This window comes from Pundamilia nyererei, unplaced genomic scaffold (genome assembly GCF_000239375.1).
Source record: "Pundamilia nyererei isolate P.nyererei 1_Seehausen unplaced genomic scaffold, PunNye1.0 scaffold00030, whole genome shotgun sequence".
NCBI classification, from domain to species: domain Eukaryota; kingdom Metazoa; phylum Chordata; class Actinopteri; order Cichliformes; family Cichlidae; genus Pundamilia; species Pundamilia nyererei.
The window spans coordinates 1,519,043-1,534,636 of record NW_005187431.1 but is presented as its reverse complement, the minus strand read 5'-3'; the positions used below and the strand labels follow the sequence as shown (position 1 = coordinate 1,534,636).

Genomic DNA, 15,594 nt, shown 5'->3' with positions numbered 1-15,594 from the left:
TTTCATTGTAATATAACATTTTGTGCTGTAATTTCATGTATTTGTTGTCTGGACTAGATTGTTGTACACTGTCTGAGGGTTTGCTAAATTCCGTATTTATTGTTTTTGTCTGACCTGCCAGGTGCTACAGATGTAAATTTAGCCTGTTGGCTAACTCTGGCATATTTACATTGATATATGTTCATTAATATGCACTGTCTCTTTTTATTCAAAAGAAGATCCTGAGTCACATGTTTCAGTTTCCTTCCACAGGTGGGGAGCACAGTCTGCGCTTCCATTCTGGTGTTTGCATCTCCCTTCATTTGTGTGCATACACGTTCATGCAGCCATCTGATACAACCTCACACCTCAGCGTGCACTTGGCACAGGCAAGGGGCAGGCATCTTAAAATATGCTCAGTTTCACTCACACTCCCTCCTTCCTCTCCATTCACTGTCACGTGCAGCATAAACAAACACCATAAGAAAGGGGCAGCAGTGCATAAACTGAATTATAGCGAGGCACCTTTATGCCTTTGACCTCATGCAGCCATCCACAGATCACCAGAAGGGCACAGCTGACCTATGACATGCCTGAACTTTCTCCCTACATGTCTAAATCAGCAGAGACAACTGGTTGCACATCTCTTAAGCAAAGATCAGTGTAGACTAAGAATCATCAGAATCAGAATACTTTATTAGTAAAAGTGAAAGCAAGAAAATTGTGTCTATGAGTATTTAGGCCACAATGCTATATCCACCACAGCATCACTGTGCATCATATCTACTGTCTCTTATGACCGTATTAATCTCTTTAAACACTTAATGAGATTAAAGTAAGAAAAGACATGAACCTGTAAGCTGTATCGTGGCAATTGCTTACTGACAAAGATGAGAGCATAACAGAGGAAACCAAGTATTTCCAGCTGATGTGCTGCAAATAATCTAATCCAGTCCACTACCTCCAAAATGCCTATAGCCCTGCAAGATTAAACACAGTTTAAGATATCTGCGCCATGCTCCTCTCATCTGCTCAGATATCAGTTGTATTATTCCGATCATCAGTCCATTGGTGCGATCATTGTCCTGCACGGACACTGAGCACCGCGAGCCGCGCAATTAAGAAGGAATCAGTGCACTTACCACTTACAGCAAGGAGCGGCGAAGGCAAGGTGCGGGGAGTCGGAAGTTGTCAAATTAATGTTTGCTTCTGTCGTTTTTGTAAGTATGTCATCGTTTGGGTTTTATTTTCGCTGTGCTGGTGTGAGGACGGCGGTTCGCAGGACGGCTTGTCGGCTCTGTGATGCTGGTCACACGGCATGCAAGGCGCGGCGAGAAACGCGCTGCTGTGGCGAAAGGGATAGGAGGGTGGGAAGGAGGGAGAGGAGAGATGGATTACAAGCAGGCCCAGCCGCTTGGAGAAGACAGGCAAACAGCGACTACGCGTGGACATGTGTGGAGAAAGCGTGGAGGGAACTGTAAATGTTTACCTGTGCAAAAGCGTCCACCTGTCCTCACATTTATCATTGTGATTCACCTTTGCCATTCTTCGTTTCGGCCTCAGGAGGAAACTGTTTTCAGGCTGGAGAAAGTTACATTTTACGTTTTATTAACTGCTTTGCACCAGCTTTTAGCCCAGTGGTTTTCAAAAAAAACTATTTCTGGCATGACCCAGTTGTGAAATAAATTTTACAAAATTATAATTTTAGTTAAATAAAAAAGTAAACACAGCAACCTTTTATTAAATAATAATGCTAATGATAATAATGTAGCTGCATTTAAAAAATATGTTACAGGAACTGCCTTTTTAAAAACCTTAATTAGGCACTATAAACAGCTAGCAGTAGTTGATATGCAGTTAGCATATAAACTAGCTTACCAAGCTAGATAGCAAAGAAAACAGGAAGAATAGAAGAATTGAATAGCCAATTTATAACGTTAATCACATAAAGTAACAGCTGTATGTGTAAATAAGCAAACAGGGTTTTGGGGGGGGGTTAGCTAAAAAGGTTATGTTGATGTTCTTGTCATAGTACTTTTTTTTTATTCCCCCAAAGTGAAATATTAATCATAGCTGGTGTGTTAAATCCATAAATTTAGGGTTTTCATGTAGCAAATTCACAATGGGGATGAGACTCACTCCAACAAGTCACAGTCCATGGCTGTGAAATAGTTAACACACATTATAATGTGTTAATTGGCGATTTTTAGATGTGTTGTCATTTTTGCAGAGAGCGGCAATAACTTTGCCACTCTTGCTGTTTTGTTAAGCTAATGGTCTCCTGGCTGCACAGCCTCATACTTAATGGACAAAAAAGAGAGTAAAAGAAATCTTCTAATGTTAATTTCAGCAAAACAACTAAAGGGTGTATGTGGCAAAATGTCAAACTCGTTTACTCTAAAGCGTTGTAATGAGTTATATATATTTACATGTGTCCTAGCTCCTAAAGTTATTTAATCCAACAAGTGTGAAGAAAACAGTTGCTTTTCTTTTGCAGCCACTCATGGTGAACTTCAAGAATTGTTGAATTCTTTGGCAGTCGCTGCCCTTTGCAAGACTGAAATTATTCTCTGATCTAACTCAAACAGCTGCAAGCAATCGCAGGCTGGAGTACGTACAGTAGGCCTATGCAAGTTGAGACTCTTGGCTTGGACACAGCATTTAAATTTTTCCATTTCTGTAATGTATAAAACTCAACAAGTATACTGGATGTTTGCTAGAGATGACTCATAACACATCACATTGTTACTGTCTGAGTTACCCAGTCTGCACAGCACCAGTACACTAGATTAATGTGAAATGAAATTAAAAAAAAAAAAAGCAGACATGATCTTTACTGGAAAGTATTTTGAATTTATATGAGATCTAATGAAATTGAAATGGCTATGCTTCCGTTTCCACTTAGTGAGTATGCAGCAGTGTCTGCACAGTTAAAATTGATGTTTTGAATTTATTTTCTATCCAGCCTTTTTGGATCTCCAGTTCAATATTTGAGACTAGCCCAGTCTTAAATGCAGCATGTGCAGTATATTCTCTAAGCCAACGTTTCTTACTCTCAGTGTGTTAAGCGGAAGACACTAATCCTACTATGAAACCATAAACATCCTCAGCATGGAAACACAAGGCCAGACATGGACCTATAAAAATATATTTGCAGGTGAAATATGTGCCACCAAGGCCTCTTGCAAAAAGCCAGTCAGATAGGCATAAATCAGAGGCCTTGGATCAATGCCCTGTTTCCCATAGGCAAACTGCTGTGGCACAACACAATCAATTCTACCTCTGGATTCATAGCTCCAATTACTAAGCCTTGTTCTCTGCTACAACTATAAAAGGGGTGGTGTGTGTGTGTGTGTGTGTGTGTTGGAGGGGTCACCTGGAATCATACCCTATTTATAGTATAATATCGGAAGGCAAAAGGTTAAATGTTAAATACCTATATACTGTGTACATCTGGTCCGTGTTGCTGAAGTCAGGGCACAGTCAATTGGATTACAGTGCACGCTGTGTTGTTTAAACAGTGATTTCACAGGAGGGTTGGGAAGGGAGGACTGAAGGAGCATATGGACTCAAGTCTTGACGCTGTATTTCCATCATTTTAAATGTTCCCTCTTGGGGAATATTTAATGATCCATGGGAGGAAAGGAGGGTACGCATGTGTGTTAAGATTACGCACAACTGGTCAGACGAGCAATCCCACATCATCACTGAGGTGATGTATCTGAGAGTGACTAAATGATACCAATGAAACCCCGTGCGTTTCTGTGTGTGTATTCAGGTATCCACAGACTCATCCCCTCACTCATGCATACGCTACGTAAACACAAGCAATGCTATCGATTTGATGCCGTAGCAAACCTGCTTATTTGGTGTGGGGTGGGGTAACAAACACTCACAAGCGCCCTTATTTATCAGTTAGATTGCTTTAAAAGTCACAGGACAGCAATACAAACTCATTTCAGCGGCACGAGGGAGCAAGTGCCTTTTCATGAGAGCGTGTCTTTTTCAGTCGTTCATTAATCAGCTGAATTATTTATCATCTTCTAGCAGGGGGTGGGTGGGAGTTTACTGCTGAGGGACAGAGGAGCAGGAGAGAAAATGACTGTGTTGCACACTGTTGCTCGCAGTTAATGTTCAGTATTTATAAGAACACATAAAATTTGTATTAATTATATCTACAAGGCCTTTTTGACCTGGCTGTAAAACACGGACACACAAACGCAGGCAAACACGAAACCCAGCTTCACCTCCGACGGAAGCTACGCACTCCCCGTCAGCTGAAAATATGCTCGAGTCAGCAGAGGTAGAGCCCCCTCAGCAGAATGGTTTATTGCTGTCACATGGATCACTCTTGCTGTCCCACCATTTGCTCAGCACCTAATAAATACATTCTGAACAGCTTATTTATTCTCTGTCATTTGGAAGCTGCCTCACTTTGCTCTCTTTTAGCAGAAATCTGGTGTGAATAAATGTTTGTTTTTGGTTTCCAGGCCTTGATTTTGTTGTTTTATCACATTACATTGCAAGGGAAAAGTAGCCTGAAGTTAAAAAGTACTTCTAGGTTAAAACACAAGTACACTTAAATGCAGAAAAAAATAACAATAATAATAAAGAAAAAAAAAACCCTTATGGACAGCTTGTATTGTGACACCACCTTCTGACTGACACATGTAATTACAGCAAGAATTCCTATCCCATGAAACCTTAAATGAAATACATTTATTTACCTTTAGCCCAACACACAGATAATCTCAAATTTACTCCACATAAAGTTCAAGAAGCTGATTTGCTGAATTTTGCATGTTTGATCATTAAAATTAAAGTAAACCTTTAAAAGATTTTTTCCCCATCAACTTTTCTTGCTGTACCCTTAGGCACTTAAAAGGGAAAGAAATGAACAAATTAAAACCCATGCAACCTAAAATTGTTCAAAAATAGAACTTTTTATGACAAAAGATAGCTCGAAAGTACACAGCACACTTCCAAACTGAGTTTTCTCCACCTACACCGAGGAGAAGTGTGTGGATGTCAGCCACATCTTCAAAATTACTTGCACGGAAAAGGTTTAAACAAAATTATAGTTTTTAGTTTAATAATCTACCCATATTCTCCACAGTATCACACCACTAGCAGGTTAGAAGGGGGGGGCTTCAGTGGAATCTGTCCCAGAGTGAATTTCTTAGCCTTGAACTGACTCAGTTCCTCTTCAGTCAGTTTACTCTCAGGGGAAAACAGACTGTCCGACGCCCCTTCGGCAGACCCAGTTCCTGAAGTGGGCTGAGTGGCTGCTGCCCCAAATCCTCCACTTGTCTGCCCAAAAAGATTGCTGCTTCCTGTTGTCGCAGGGGCTCCAACCCCGAAACTGCTGCTTGCTCCAGTGGGGAAACTAAATCCAGAGGCAGATCCAAATCCTGACGCAGGTGCTGGTTTGTCCGTGGTGGTAGAGGCGAAGGAGAAACTTGAAGCTGAAGGTGTAGAGGAGGACGCAGTGCCGAACCCAGAGGAAGGCTGTGTGGGAGCTGCTAAGATGTCACCAAAACCTGTTGAAGATGACTGTGTGGCTGCAGAGCCAAATCCACTATTTGAAGCAGAAAAGCTGAAACCGCTGGCCTGGGCTGGTGCACCAAAATCTGCAGGAACAGAAGGACTTAGAGTTATCATGGAGTGATGGATAATTTTATAAAATACCTTTTATTATGAAATTCTGAAAACCTATACTTTGATTAATTTAGTGCTAAAATACTAAACTACATGCAGTCTCTGTAAAATCTGCTCAAGCATCATAACTCATTAGAAATGGGAAGTACCTTCAAAAAAGAAAGACAGTTTATGATTCAATGAAGAAATCGTTAATCTTTACCTTTGCTTCCAAAGCTGGAGATTGAGGATCCAAATCCAGTTGCTGTTGTCGAACCAAACTCACCTGAAGATCCCTGAGGTGTGGCACCATTTAATTCTGCAAGCTGCAATGAAAACAAATGAAGTAAAAAAAACCAAAAAACAAAACAAAACACTGAATTAAAAGCCCCAAAACAGACAGGAGCAATGCTAGTGTCAAATCAGAACGTCAGCATTAAATCTAAACCAGGTGTTCGATACGTTCAAAGAGTAGAAGGAAACTTTATTAAACGAAAATGTATTCTGACATTTCCATTGCTGCACACTGCTGACATGCAAACCTAATGGCAAAAATCTAAACACATCTTCTCAGTGCTGTTTGGTTTTCACGTCTCATTAGGGACCAGTTATGGACTCTGGAATTGTAACAAATGATCTAAAGTTGGGAAGCGATGTTTGTGAGGATCTGTGTGTCTTACCAGTGCCGCACGAGTGGCTGGATTCATAATCTTCAATTCCTGGACTCTGTTTTTCCACTGACTGAGCAGCTGATTGATGCCATTCATCTAAGCACAGACAAGAGGAATTTCTTATACTCTTAGAAATACTTAAACACATTTAACCTTTTGCCTTCCGATATTAAATTAGAGCTTGATTATAATAATCAAGCCCATGTAACAAAAAGACTTGGGGCCATGCTTCTATCCACGACGAAGATGTGATACCGCGGAAGCACTAGCTGGTAGTCGGGCCGCACGCGTGTCTTTGTGGATTATGTTCAACTGCACTAAGTCCGCTTGTAGTCGAAAAACAAACAGGCAAACATTTATTTCCACAGTTTTGAAATACAGTGATCCGTTTGAATGTTCCTGTACACTGCAAACACGGTAAGAAACTGTTTTTCTCCACAGCTAGTTAAAGCCCCCGTAGCTCCACACTGCCCGTCGCGAACGTTCCCCCCGTGCACAGTTACCGTGTGTTAAAGGAACAGTACGTAAAAATTAAATAAGGCAAGAAAATACAATTTAACTGTAAATCTTACGCTAAAGAAATTATAAAGTAAAAACTGAAATTCCCCATTATCTTACACTTATCCTTATCCAAAATGATTCAAATTATTAACAAATATACACTCTGTGCAATCTGAGTAAACTAAGAGATGATTAGACCTTTATCCTATACAAGATGAATACTGACCCAAAGCCAAACAGACATGACATTACTAAGGAACACTACACTTACGTAGCCCTGCAGATCTCCTGAAGGTCTTGTGGAGTAGTATTCCAGCCGGAGCTCTTCAGGGGAGAGGTCAGTGAAACCTGTAGTCAAAACATAGGAAACATGTTCAGGTCCAGTGTTTCAGTTTTTAAAAATATACATTTAAAATGAAAAATCTCATACACACCAGATACAAGTGTCTTGAAGCTATAATAACACGAGAATCCCCACTGGCCAGACTTCTCCCAAACATCCATGTCCATCTGAATAACTTCCCTGGATAACAAATATGACAATGATTTCCTTACGACTGATAAAAAAAAATTTGTTAAAAAAAAAAGAACATTATGTTTTCTCATAAAGACTCACAGTTTTTTGTCGTCGTCTTCATCACCAACTGTTCCTCCCGCTGGCCTTCCTCCCCCCCTGCTTCCCCTGTCAAAGGTGCTGGGAGTATTAAGAGCTGAAAATCTGTTTTGACTTGAGAAACTAAAGTCGGAGCTCTTCACATTTTCTCTTCGCCCTCCACCACCACCACCTCCTCCTCCCCCTCCCCCTCCATGACCCCAGTCGTCACTTCCGTGAGAAGAGAAGGATGAAGGCTGGATGTAGTTTCCTTTTTGCTGGGAAGGATTCACCCAGACTCTGTTTCCAAACCCTGGAATCAAAATACAAACCAGTGTCACAAAGCATTACAAATTGTGTAAAATACACTCCATAGTGCATCATCATTATTAACCAATTTTAATCCTTGTTTAAATCACTTTATTAGCTCTCTGGATAGCTTTATCCTCAACTTTCTGCTTTACTGAAAGCTGGTTGTCTGCTTTACATTCATTTATTTGTTAACCACCATGAGGTCTCATGAAGTGGTAACATGAAATTAAATTGCTGTTGTTTAGCATACACCTGACCTTTGTAAAATATGTATTTGTTTCCAGTATAACTGCATTGGAAAAGGAACTACAACACAGTAACATTACCCATCCCTCCTATACTAAATGTGCATTCATGTGGCTTCAGAATAATAGGAAAACCTCTTCTGTGATGCCCATTCAAGTTTGGGAAAAATAAAAAAATAAAAAACCCATATGCCAAGTTGTTGACATACTTAAAACTTAACAGAGTTGATATTTTTGACTGGGCCCCGTGCTATGAAGTGAATTCAACATACTCAGGCTACCCTTCCATTTCTAAATAAGCTAGCATGACGGGGACACACCCCAGTAAGAAGTGAACCACAGTTGAAAATCCAGGGTTAACTCCATGGTTAAGTTACCTAGATAAGCACAATCTCAGCCCACTGTTCAAATACCCTACCCACGAAGCAAATTTAATTTGCCTACAATTCAGTGGAACAGTAAAGGAAGGCTAACAAAAGCTAGCTAAGAGAGCGAAAACATCACACGAAGAATGCTAAAGAAACTGAAAGTACGTTTAGATGAATGTTAACTTATCAAAGACGTTACCTCCACCTCTGGGCTGTTGCTGACCAGAGGAGCGGTTGCTGTAGTTGTTGTTATATCCTCCACCACCTCCACCTCCTCTGTTTCCTCCTCTTGGGTGCTCATTCCAACATTTTTCGCCGTAACGACAGCGGCCCTGAAGAAAGAAGTTGCACACAGGCATTTCCAAAAGGTGCTAAAGGCGTCTTTTAGAGCGCAAAAACACCACTTCCACTCGGCAATATTTTCTGGCCGTGTCTGAACTGCGGTCGCACGAGATTTACGTCACCACTCGTCCCACGTGGTCTTTTTTTTCGGGTGGGATTCTTTTTTTTTTTTAATTTCTTTACCAGATAATTTCTCTATCAGATATTTTTTAATTTTAACAAAAGTTATATAATAATATAAAATAATAATATTAATAACAAGAAATTAAATAATCATATTAAATTAAAAACACATTTTATTTCATTTTTTGTAATTTAACCTTTACCAAAGGAAAAACAAATCTGTATTTTTATTTTATTTTATTTGACCAAAATGTAAGGAGAAGAAACTACAGATACCTGAAAATTGTAGTAGTATTAGTATTTGTACTTGGTAAAGTATGGTAAAGTCCTTGGTAAATGTTGTTAAATAATGTCACAACTACTAATAACTCACTCAGCTACTAACTTATAAGATCTTATTAAACATGACTCAGCTAAAATAATCACTTCTAAAATGTAAATTACAGCTACAGCATGATATGTAATAATGTTAAAGTTAAAAGTGATTTAATGTTTGTAAGACCTTAGAATATTTAATCATTATTAAATATTTGCACAAACTCTGACTAAAATCCAAGATACACCTTTCATCACGCCTTTGTGGTTTGGAATCTCAGAGTTGGAGAAACTTTTTGAACTTATGAAAAAAAGCACACTGAAGATGTCAAACACTTTCTTACCTACAGTTTGTAGCTGTCAGTAAATAGTAACCTTAAAAGCTATGGTGGAACTATAAGAAAGTTACGGTGCTTACTGTAATGTAAAAAAAATAAGTAAACACTAATTTAAGTTAATTAGAAATGGTGTAAATAATCTGTATCGATACCTCACTGATACACAGCGACTACACCACTTGTTCTTAATTTCCAAAAATGTAAATGTAAAAGATGATCATTTATAGTTTTCAATACAGAAATCCCCCAATGCACTACTTTCTCTAAACGTGTACAATAAAATGTAGCTTGCATCACATTTATTTTTCTATGGAGGACACAATTCACAGAAAATATAAAAGTTTTATTTTTGCTTTCCGTGTTATCAAAATGATATACTTTGATACAGACAACTACATGCAAAACACTTTCTTTGAAAGCCCAGTAATATAGTCTTTCTTAACAATAAATTAGAAAGTAAGTACCAGTAAGGTCATGAGAAAAGGAATGTCATAAAAACATATAGTTCATATATGAAAACACACGATCTTCTTAATAAAAGCTCTACTTTTTAAAAATGTCAATACTGTATTTTATAGTGTAGCTTGTTTTAACAAAGTCTGGTCTTCAAGAGAATATTAAAAATAAAGCTTTCTTTAAGTAAAAAAAAAAGTTTAATGCTATTTTGATTATTAAGATGAGCAGCAATACAATGCCGTACCATTTAAAATTAAAAATCCTTGCATGAATTGGCATGTAGCATGTTTTTCACCACATAGATATGGAAAGGCTAGTTATTTTACATACCATAGGCATGGAACAAACTTCAATTTTTTTTATGTTAATTGAAAAGCTTAAAATTGCAGAAGTGTAGAGCTGCCAGCCAGGCAAAAGAAAAACAAAGCTATATTACGTTATGACATGAAAAATCTAAAAATATACTTTTCTTGTTTGTTACATATATTTTAATGTTAGTACAATATCCTTTTTTACGTTTGAATAACATAATATCACGTTATTACAATATACATAATTATCACGTTTGTACAATATAATATTTATATTGTACGAACGTAAACGTTTTTTTGTTATAACGTGATAATTATGTTTATTGTAATAACGTGATATTATGTTGTTCAAATGTGAAAGATATATTGTACAAACATATAAAGTATATTGTTAGATCAATAAACGTTTCACGTTATAATGTGATATAGCTCTATTTTTCTTTTCCCTGGGTGGCAGCTCAACGCTTCTGTATAAAATCATCAACATGTAAACATTTCTTGAGCTGAGAAATTTGAACTACCTTTAGCTTAATCGCCTTTCAAGTGATCCCTGGTTAGTAAATTTTCTAAACGATGAGATTTACTAAAAAATTTAAAAAAAAAACTGTGTACCAAAAACTAGCAGATAAGAACGTCTGGATTGAACTTGTAGGACAGATTACTGTAAGGCAGTTGTCTCGAACTCAAGTCCTCCAGGGCCGCTGTCCTGAAAGGTTTCCATGTGTCCCTGTTGCAACACACATGAATACATCATTAGCAAGACTCTATAGAAACAATTCAGCCATGTGATTCATGTTACAGTAGCTCATGAGTGAATGAACCTGGTGCAATAAAAGTACTTTTAGAAGTACATTTTTCCAAACACTTATACTTGAGTAGGGTTATGGGTTGCCACTTCAGCATGCAATCAAGTTCTATACTCTTGCTAATGACCTACTAATTTTATTCAGGTGTGTTGCAACAGGGACACATGTAAAAGTTTCAGGACACCAGCCCTCAAGGACTGGAGTTCGAGACCCCTGCTAAGGTGTCTAATCAAACTCTGTGAAAAGTAAGAAAATGAAACAATATATCATATCAGGGCTGCCCCACAATATATCAAATCCTCCTTCAATTAATCACTATCTATCAATATATATTTCTTTTTTTCAAAATACATGTTATACAATGTTTGTTTTAAATAATAAAAACATATTTATGAAAAAAAAATCTACAAATCTAAAGCAATGTTTTAAAAGTAATAATGATAATAATATGAGAAAGTCTTGTAACAAACGATAGCAAGCTTACATGTAATAAGATTTTACAATAAAAAAAGAAATGGTGCAAATACAATCAATAAAAAAGGAGAGGGAGTGCACACTCAGGCACTACAACTATTAAAGTGCATTGCAGAGCAAACACAATCCATGGATGCTGAGGAAGAGGACCACTGGTAGGACTCCTGCATTATCTCTGGTTTCCATCCACAGGAGGTTAGCGTCTCTTCTTAGCATCACACTGGCAGAGGAAAGTAACTGCTCTGCCAGCTGAAAGGCCTGGTTATCCTGCAGCAGGGCAGGAAGAGACTGAATGTTGAGAACATCGTTGCTCTTTAGCTTGCACACCTGGGGAGATAGGTAGGTGGACAAGTTTTTTGTTGCAAAATGCTGGTTTACAGATTCGAATTCTACTTTCCTCAAAGAACTAAAAGAAAGAAAGATGAAATGGTTTAATAAATACTATAAATTTATGTCATAACATTAGACATAGAGCTAAAACCTCATAATTGGTTGTAGTTAGCTTAGCATAGCTAGCCTGGTTAAAGCACCCACCAGAAAGTCACAAGGAATTTTGGGGGGTAAAAAATACATAAAGTAGAAATATTGTTATTAATTGAACTTTAGAAGGTCAGATAGGTGTGTATTTTGACACCTCTGGAACAGAGATAGGCTAGCTAGTTCCCCGTTTATACTAAGCTAAACAGGTGCTTGTCATGTTTAGAGATGTAAAATTTATTTTTAATACATAGTTTTCTTTTGTGTGTGAGTGTGTTCTACATAAATATTGAATTATTGAAATAACTCAACCACCAATGTACTAATCATGGTACCAATCATTACCAACAATGTGTACTAAACTGAAACAAGTTAGCTAACCAGCATGTTGAAAGCCTGCAGAAAGTCAGGAGCGCTCTTGCTCAGAAGTTCCAGAGTTTCTTTGGGCAACTCTATAAAAACATTAAACAGAACACATGATGAGGTTAAACCCACTAAAAAAAAATTTAAAAAAATCTGCAGCACTGCTTTGTATGCTGAGCTTTTTTTTGTCTGTAACTTCCTCTTACCTTCCATGGCACTGACCAACAGGTGCGCTGCATTTAGGGTGCTTTCAGTGGGACTCTCTGCACTGGGCTGCTCTTCTTTTGGGGTCCCATTGTGTATTTCATTGCTACACAAATCTTCAAGCTGACATAGAAAAAGGGCTTCAGATTAGAAGGAAAAATAAACATTTTGGGATGCTGTGGTTACACATTTATTCACACAACCGCAAGACAGACTATTTTAGCCGACTGGCTAGTGGTCACCACGAAGATAAGATAAGATAAGATAAGATAAGATAAGATAAGATAAGATAAGATAAGATAACCTTTATTAGTCCCACATGTGGGAAATTTGTTTTGGTCTACAGGGCATTACCAGTTTCACTCACCACAAGCTGCAGATATGACAGAGCAGCACTGTCATTCAGAGTTTCTTGGAGCTTCTTGAATAAAGCCCATTGGGTCGGCTGGGGGAGCTTTGCCAGAGGAGAAAGGACTTTTTCCTGCGATTCTGCAACAAACCAGAAGATACTGTTTGTTTATTATCGATTATTATAACCATGTGACTGCTGTTCTTTCATATTGTCATAATCATTTTTTTAGGTATTACAGCTAGTTTTAGTGGCAGTGTTTACTACTGAGGAAAGTCAGCTCAGCTATAATGTTTGAGAATAAACCACAAAATGCAACGGCATAGGCAACGTTTCAGTGAGACGGATAAAATAACAGTTGTATTTGGGACAAAAAGGAACCTTCCTCGGTTTGCCATAAGTCTACTGTGTTTCATTTGTTATATTTTTTTCCATCAACAAGTAATTGTGTGAATGTATGAATGAAGGGACAAACCATTATGAAGTGCAATAAGGGGGGCTTTCTGTGGAACCTTCTGCTCGTTGCACTTTCCATCCACTGTGTCGAAGCAATCATCAGAAGGCCAGGACCTCGAGATGGAGTCTGACTCAAAGCCTCCAATTGCACCAGGTTGTAGACATATGTCTGAAAAATACAGAAAACATCATAAACACATGGGCAAACACATATCACACACAAATGTTATCTGATTATTGAGTGTGTAAACAGAAGAACTTACTGTTGCTATTCTATCCTCTAACCATGTTTGGCTATCTATCACTAACACTTCTATTCCCAACATTTTATTTTCCCTTTCAAAGCATCTAAGTCAAGAAGAATAACTGCTCTTTATAGTGCGGCTGCCATGTATGGGTGTAATATAGTGTGTCCTATCTGATACACACACACACACATATAGCAGCAGCAAAATGGCTGGACAGGAGATGGTAAACTGAGATAAAACTAGAAAAATTTACATTTCCTGCGAAAATGCTGTGTGGATGCCTTAACGCTGAAGTTGTCTGCTGAAAAAGCTGAAAAAGTTTAAAACTTGCAAAAAGTTATATGGCGGTGAAGAAACTGAAAATTCTGCTGAAAACAGGTGAAGAAGCAGAAAATTTTTGCTGAAAAGTGGTGAAAAGCCAAAAATTCTACTGAAAGGGGTAAAGACGGAGAAATTTTTGCTGAAAAGTGGTGAAAAAAAAATGTTGCCATGAGCAGGATTCAATCCCTGGCCCTCCTGGTCTCAAGGCGGCTACTCATCTCACTGAGCCAAACTTATTCTCACAAAGAAGAGGTGGAGAGCCTGACAAATCTGCTGAAATGAGCAGGAGCTGCTGAGAATTGTGCTGATAAGAGGTGAAAAGGCTGAAAACTTTGCAGAAGAGGTGAATAAGCAGAATTTGGGCTGAAAAAAGTTTTTTTCTGAAAACAGCAGAAAAAACTGAAAAATTTGCTGAAAAGGGGTGAAAAGGCTGAAATTTGTGTTGAAAAGAGTTAAAAAAGTTTAACTGTTAACTTAAAGAAATCTTGCCATAAGCGGGATTTGAACCCGGGCCTCCCAGTCTGAGAACGGCATCTCATCTCACTGAGCTAAAACACAGGTCAACCTGGCGAGGAAAATCAGTGACCCCACTGACAATGTGGAAGAAATGGGCAAAAAATATTGCAAAAAAAATTTCAATATCTCAAAAGTATAGAAGTTATGAGCACCAAAAGTCATAGGACCCATTAGCAGAAACAGCAGAATTTTTAAAAGTTTGAACAGTGAAAATTGGCTGAAAACTGAGGGAGTAGTTAAGTGCCAAAAAACGTACGGAAGCAACTAGATTATAGTGGAATAAAGAATAAAGAGAAACAGGAACTCAATAGTGTGGATGCCTTTGAGGCATCCACACAATAAAAGATTACCCTCTTCATAAGTAGATGGCAGCTACATGTGTTACTATAATTACAACAACACCTGACGAGCATGTACACCCTCATTAACCTCTCCTGTCTCTAACAGCAGTACAATACCTGTAAGCGAGCATTTCATCCGTGGCAGGGGAAATGGCCAGAGGACAAAAAGACTGATAAGACTGTTGATTGAATACAACCTGCATCATTGCTTCATTGTTGTAAATACTACCGCTGCCATCTTGGAGGCTGCTGTAGGATAGTTGTCGGAAGCTCACCTGGGCATTCCAGGCAATATAAGCTAGCCCCAAGAGGAAACTAAAAAAATGAAGCCAACATGGAGTCCCAGTTTCTAAAGTTGCACTTGAGGCTAGTTCCAAACATGAGTCAATCCCTATAGACTGCCATTATAATCACACAAATATCAGCAGGGTAACTTCAGGCCATTGAAGCAAACACCTATGTGTGTTTAATGAAAGCAGAGACCGTAGAAAAGCTATGATATCCATTTAAAACCTTTGCCACACACAGCAGCAGTTTTTCAGTGATTTGGTTGTATGCTTGGTAAGTGAGATCACACCAGAATGTTAAAGTGATATTGTCATTCTCACGTTCATAACCACACATGTGGTTTACCACACACACTCTCACTCACACACACTCACAGTATTGTCCGTCTTTTTTAACCTCCAGTTCCAGGATGCTGTACGCGATGACTGTACCAGAGGGGATCTCCACAGAAACATCGCTGTCTATCTCAATGCTGTTGCTGTCCTTCACACACACCTGGGAGCACACATATACAGGGAGTGCAGAATTATTAGGCAAGTTGTATTTTTGAGGAATAATTTT

General features: G+C 38.4%; 3 protein-coding genes across 3 annotated transcripts in view; all 3 read right to left on the bottom strand.

Annotated features, from left to right (window-relative positions):
• Window positions 1-1,339, bottom strand: part of rims3 (regulating synaptic membrane exocytosis 3) — a 48,085-nt gene extending 46,746 nt beyond the window's left edge. The window contains exon 1 of the mRNA XM_005728826.1: window positions 1,122-1,339. The gene's annotated coding sequence lies outside the window, so the exon portion shown is untranslated. The remainder of the gene's footprint in view (window positions 1-1,121) is intronic.
• Window positions 1,340-4,902: 3,563 nt separating this feature from the next.
• Window positions 4,903-8,759, bottom strand: nup42 (nucleoporin 42). Its single transcript, XM_005728825.1, has 7 exons — window positions 8,505-8,759; window positions 7,405-7,693; window positions 7,223-7,311; window positions 7,060-7,136; window positions 6,297-6,383; window positions 5,840-5,942; window positions 4,903-5,609 (listed from the first exon to the last, which is right to left on the bottom strand). Exons 1-7 carry the CDS (start codon window positions 8,662-8,664, stop codon window positions 5,098-5,100), a joined length of 1,317 nt encoding a protein of 438 aa, XP_005728882.1. The 5' UTR covers window positions 8,665-8,759; the 3' UTR covers window positions 4,903-5,097.
• Window positions 8,760-11,399: 2,640 nt separating this feature from the next.
• LOC102198216 (non-syndromic hearing impairment protein 5-like) overlaps window positions 11,400-15,594 on the bottom strand; it is a 7,434-nt gene continuing 3,239 nt past the window's right edge. Inside the window, exons 4-9 of the mRNA XM_005728824.1 lie at window positions 15,408-15,528; window positions 13,339-13,488; window positions 12,882-13,003; window positions 12,517-12,637; window positions 12,329-12,399; window positions 11,400-11,797 (exon numbers count right to left, since the gene is read on the bottom strand). Coding sequence (XP_005728881.1) covers window positions 11,570-11,797; window positions 12,329-12,399; window positions 12,517-12,637; window positions 12,882-13,003; window positions 13,339-13,488; window positions 15,408-15,528 — 813 coding nt within the window. The 3' untranslated portion in view covers window positions 11,400-11,569. The remainder of the gene's footprint in view (window positions 11,798-12,328; window positions 12,400-12,516; window positions 12,638-12,881; window positions 13,004-13,338; window positions 13,489-15,407; window positions 15,529-15,594) is intronic.

What these genes read in the sequence shown, in the direction of transcription:
- nup42 (XM_005728825.1), bottom strand. Translation starts at nt 8,664, where the DNA reads ATGCCTGTGTGCAACTTCTTTCTTCAGGGCCGCTGTCGTTACGGCGAA. An exon ending in GCAACAGCCCAGAGGTGGAG is followed by an intron (nt 7,694 to 8,504) that starts GTAACGTCTTTG and finishes TTTTGATTCCAG; the next exon opens with GGTTTGGAAACAGAGTCTGG. An exon ending in GAAGACGACGACAAAAAACT is followed by an intron (nt 7,312 to 7,404) that starts GTGAGTCTTTAT and finishes TTTGTTATCCAG; the next exon opens with GGAAGTTATTCAGATGGACA.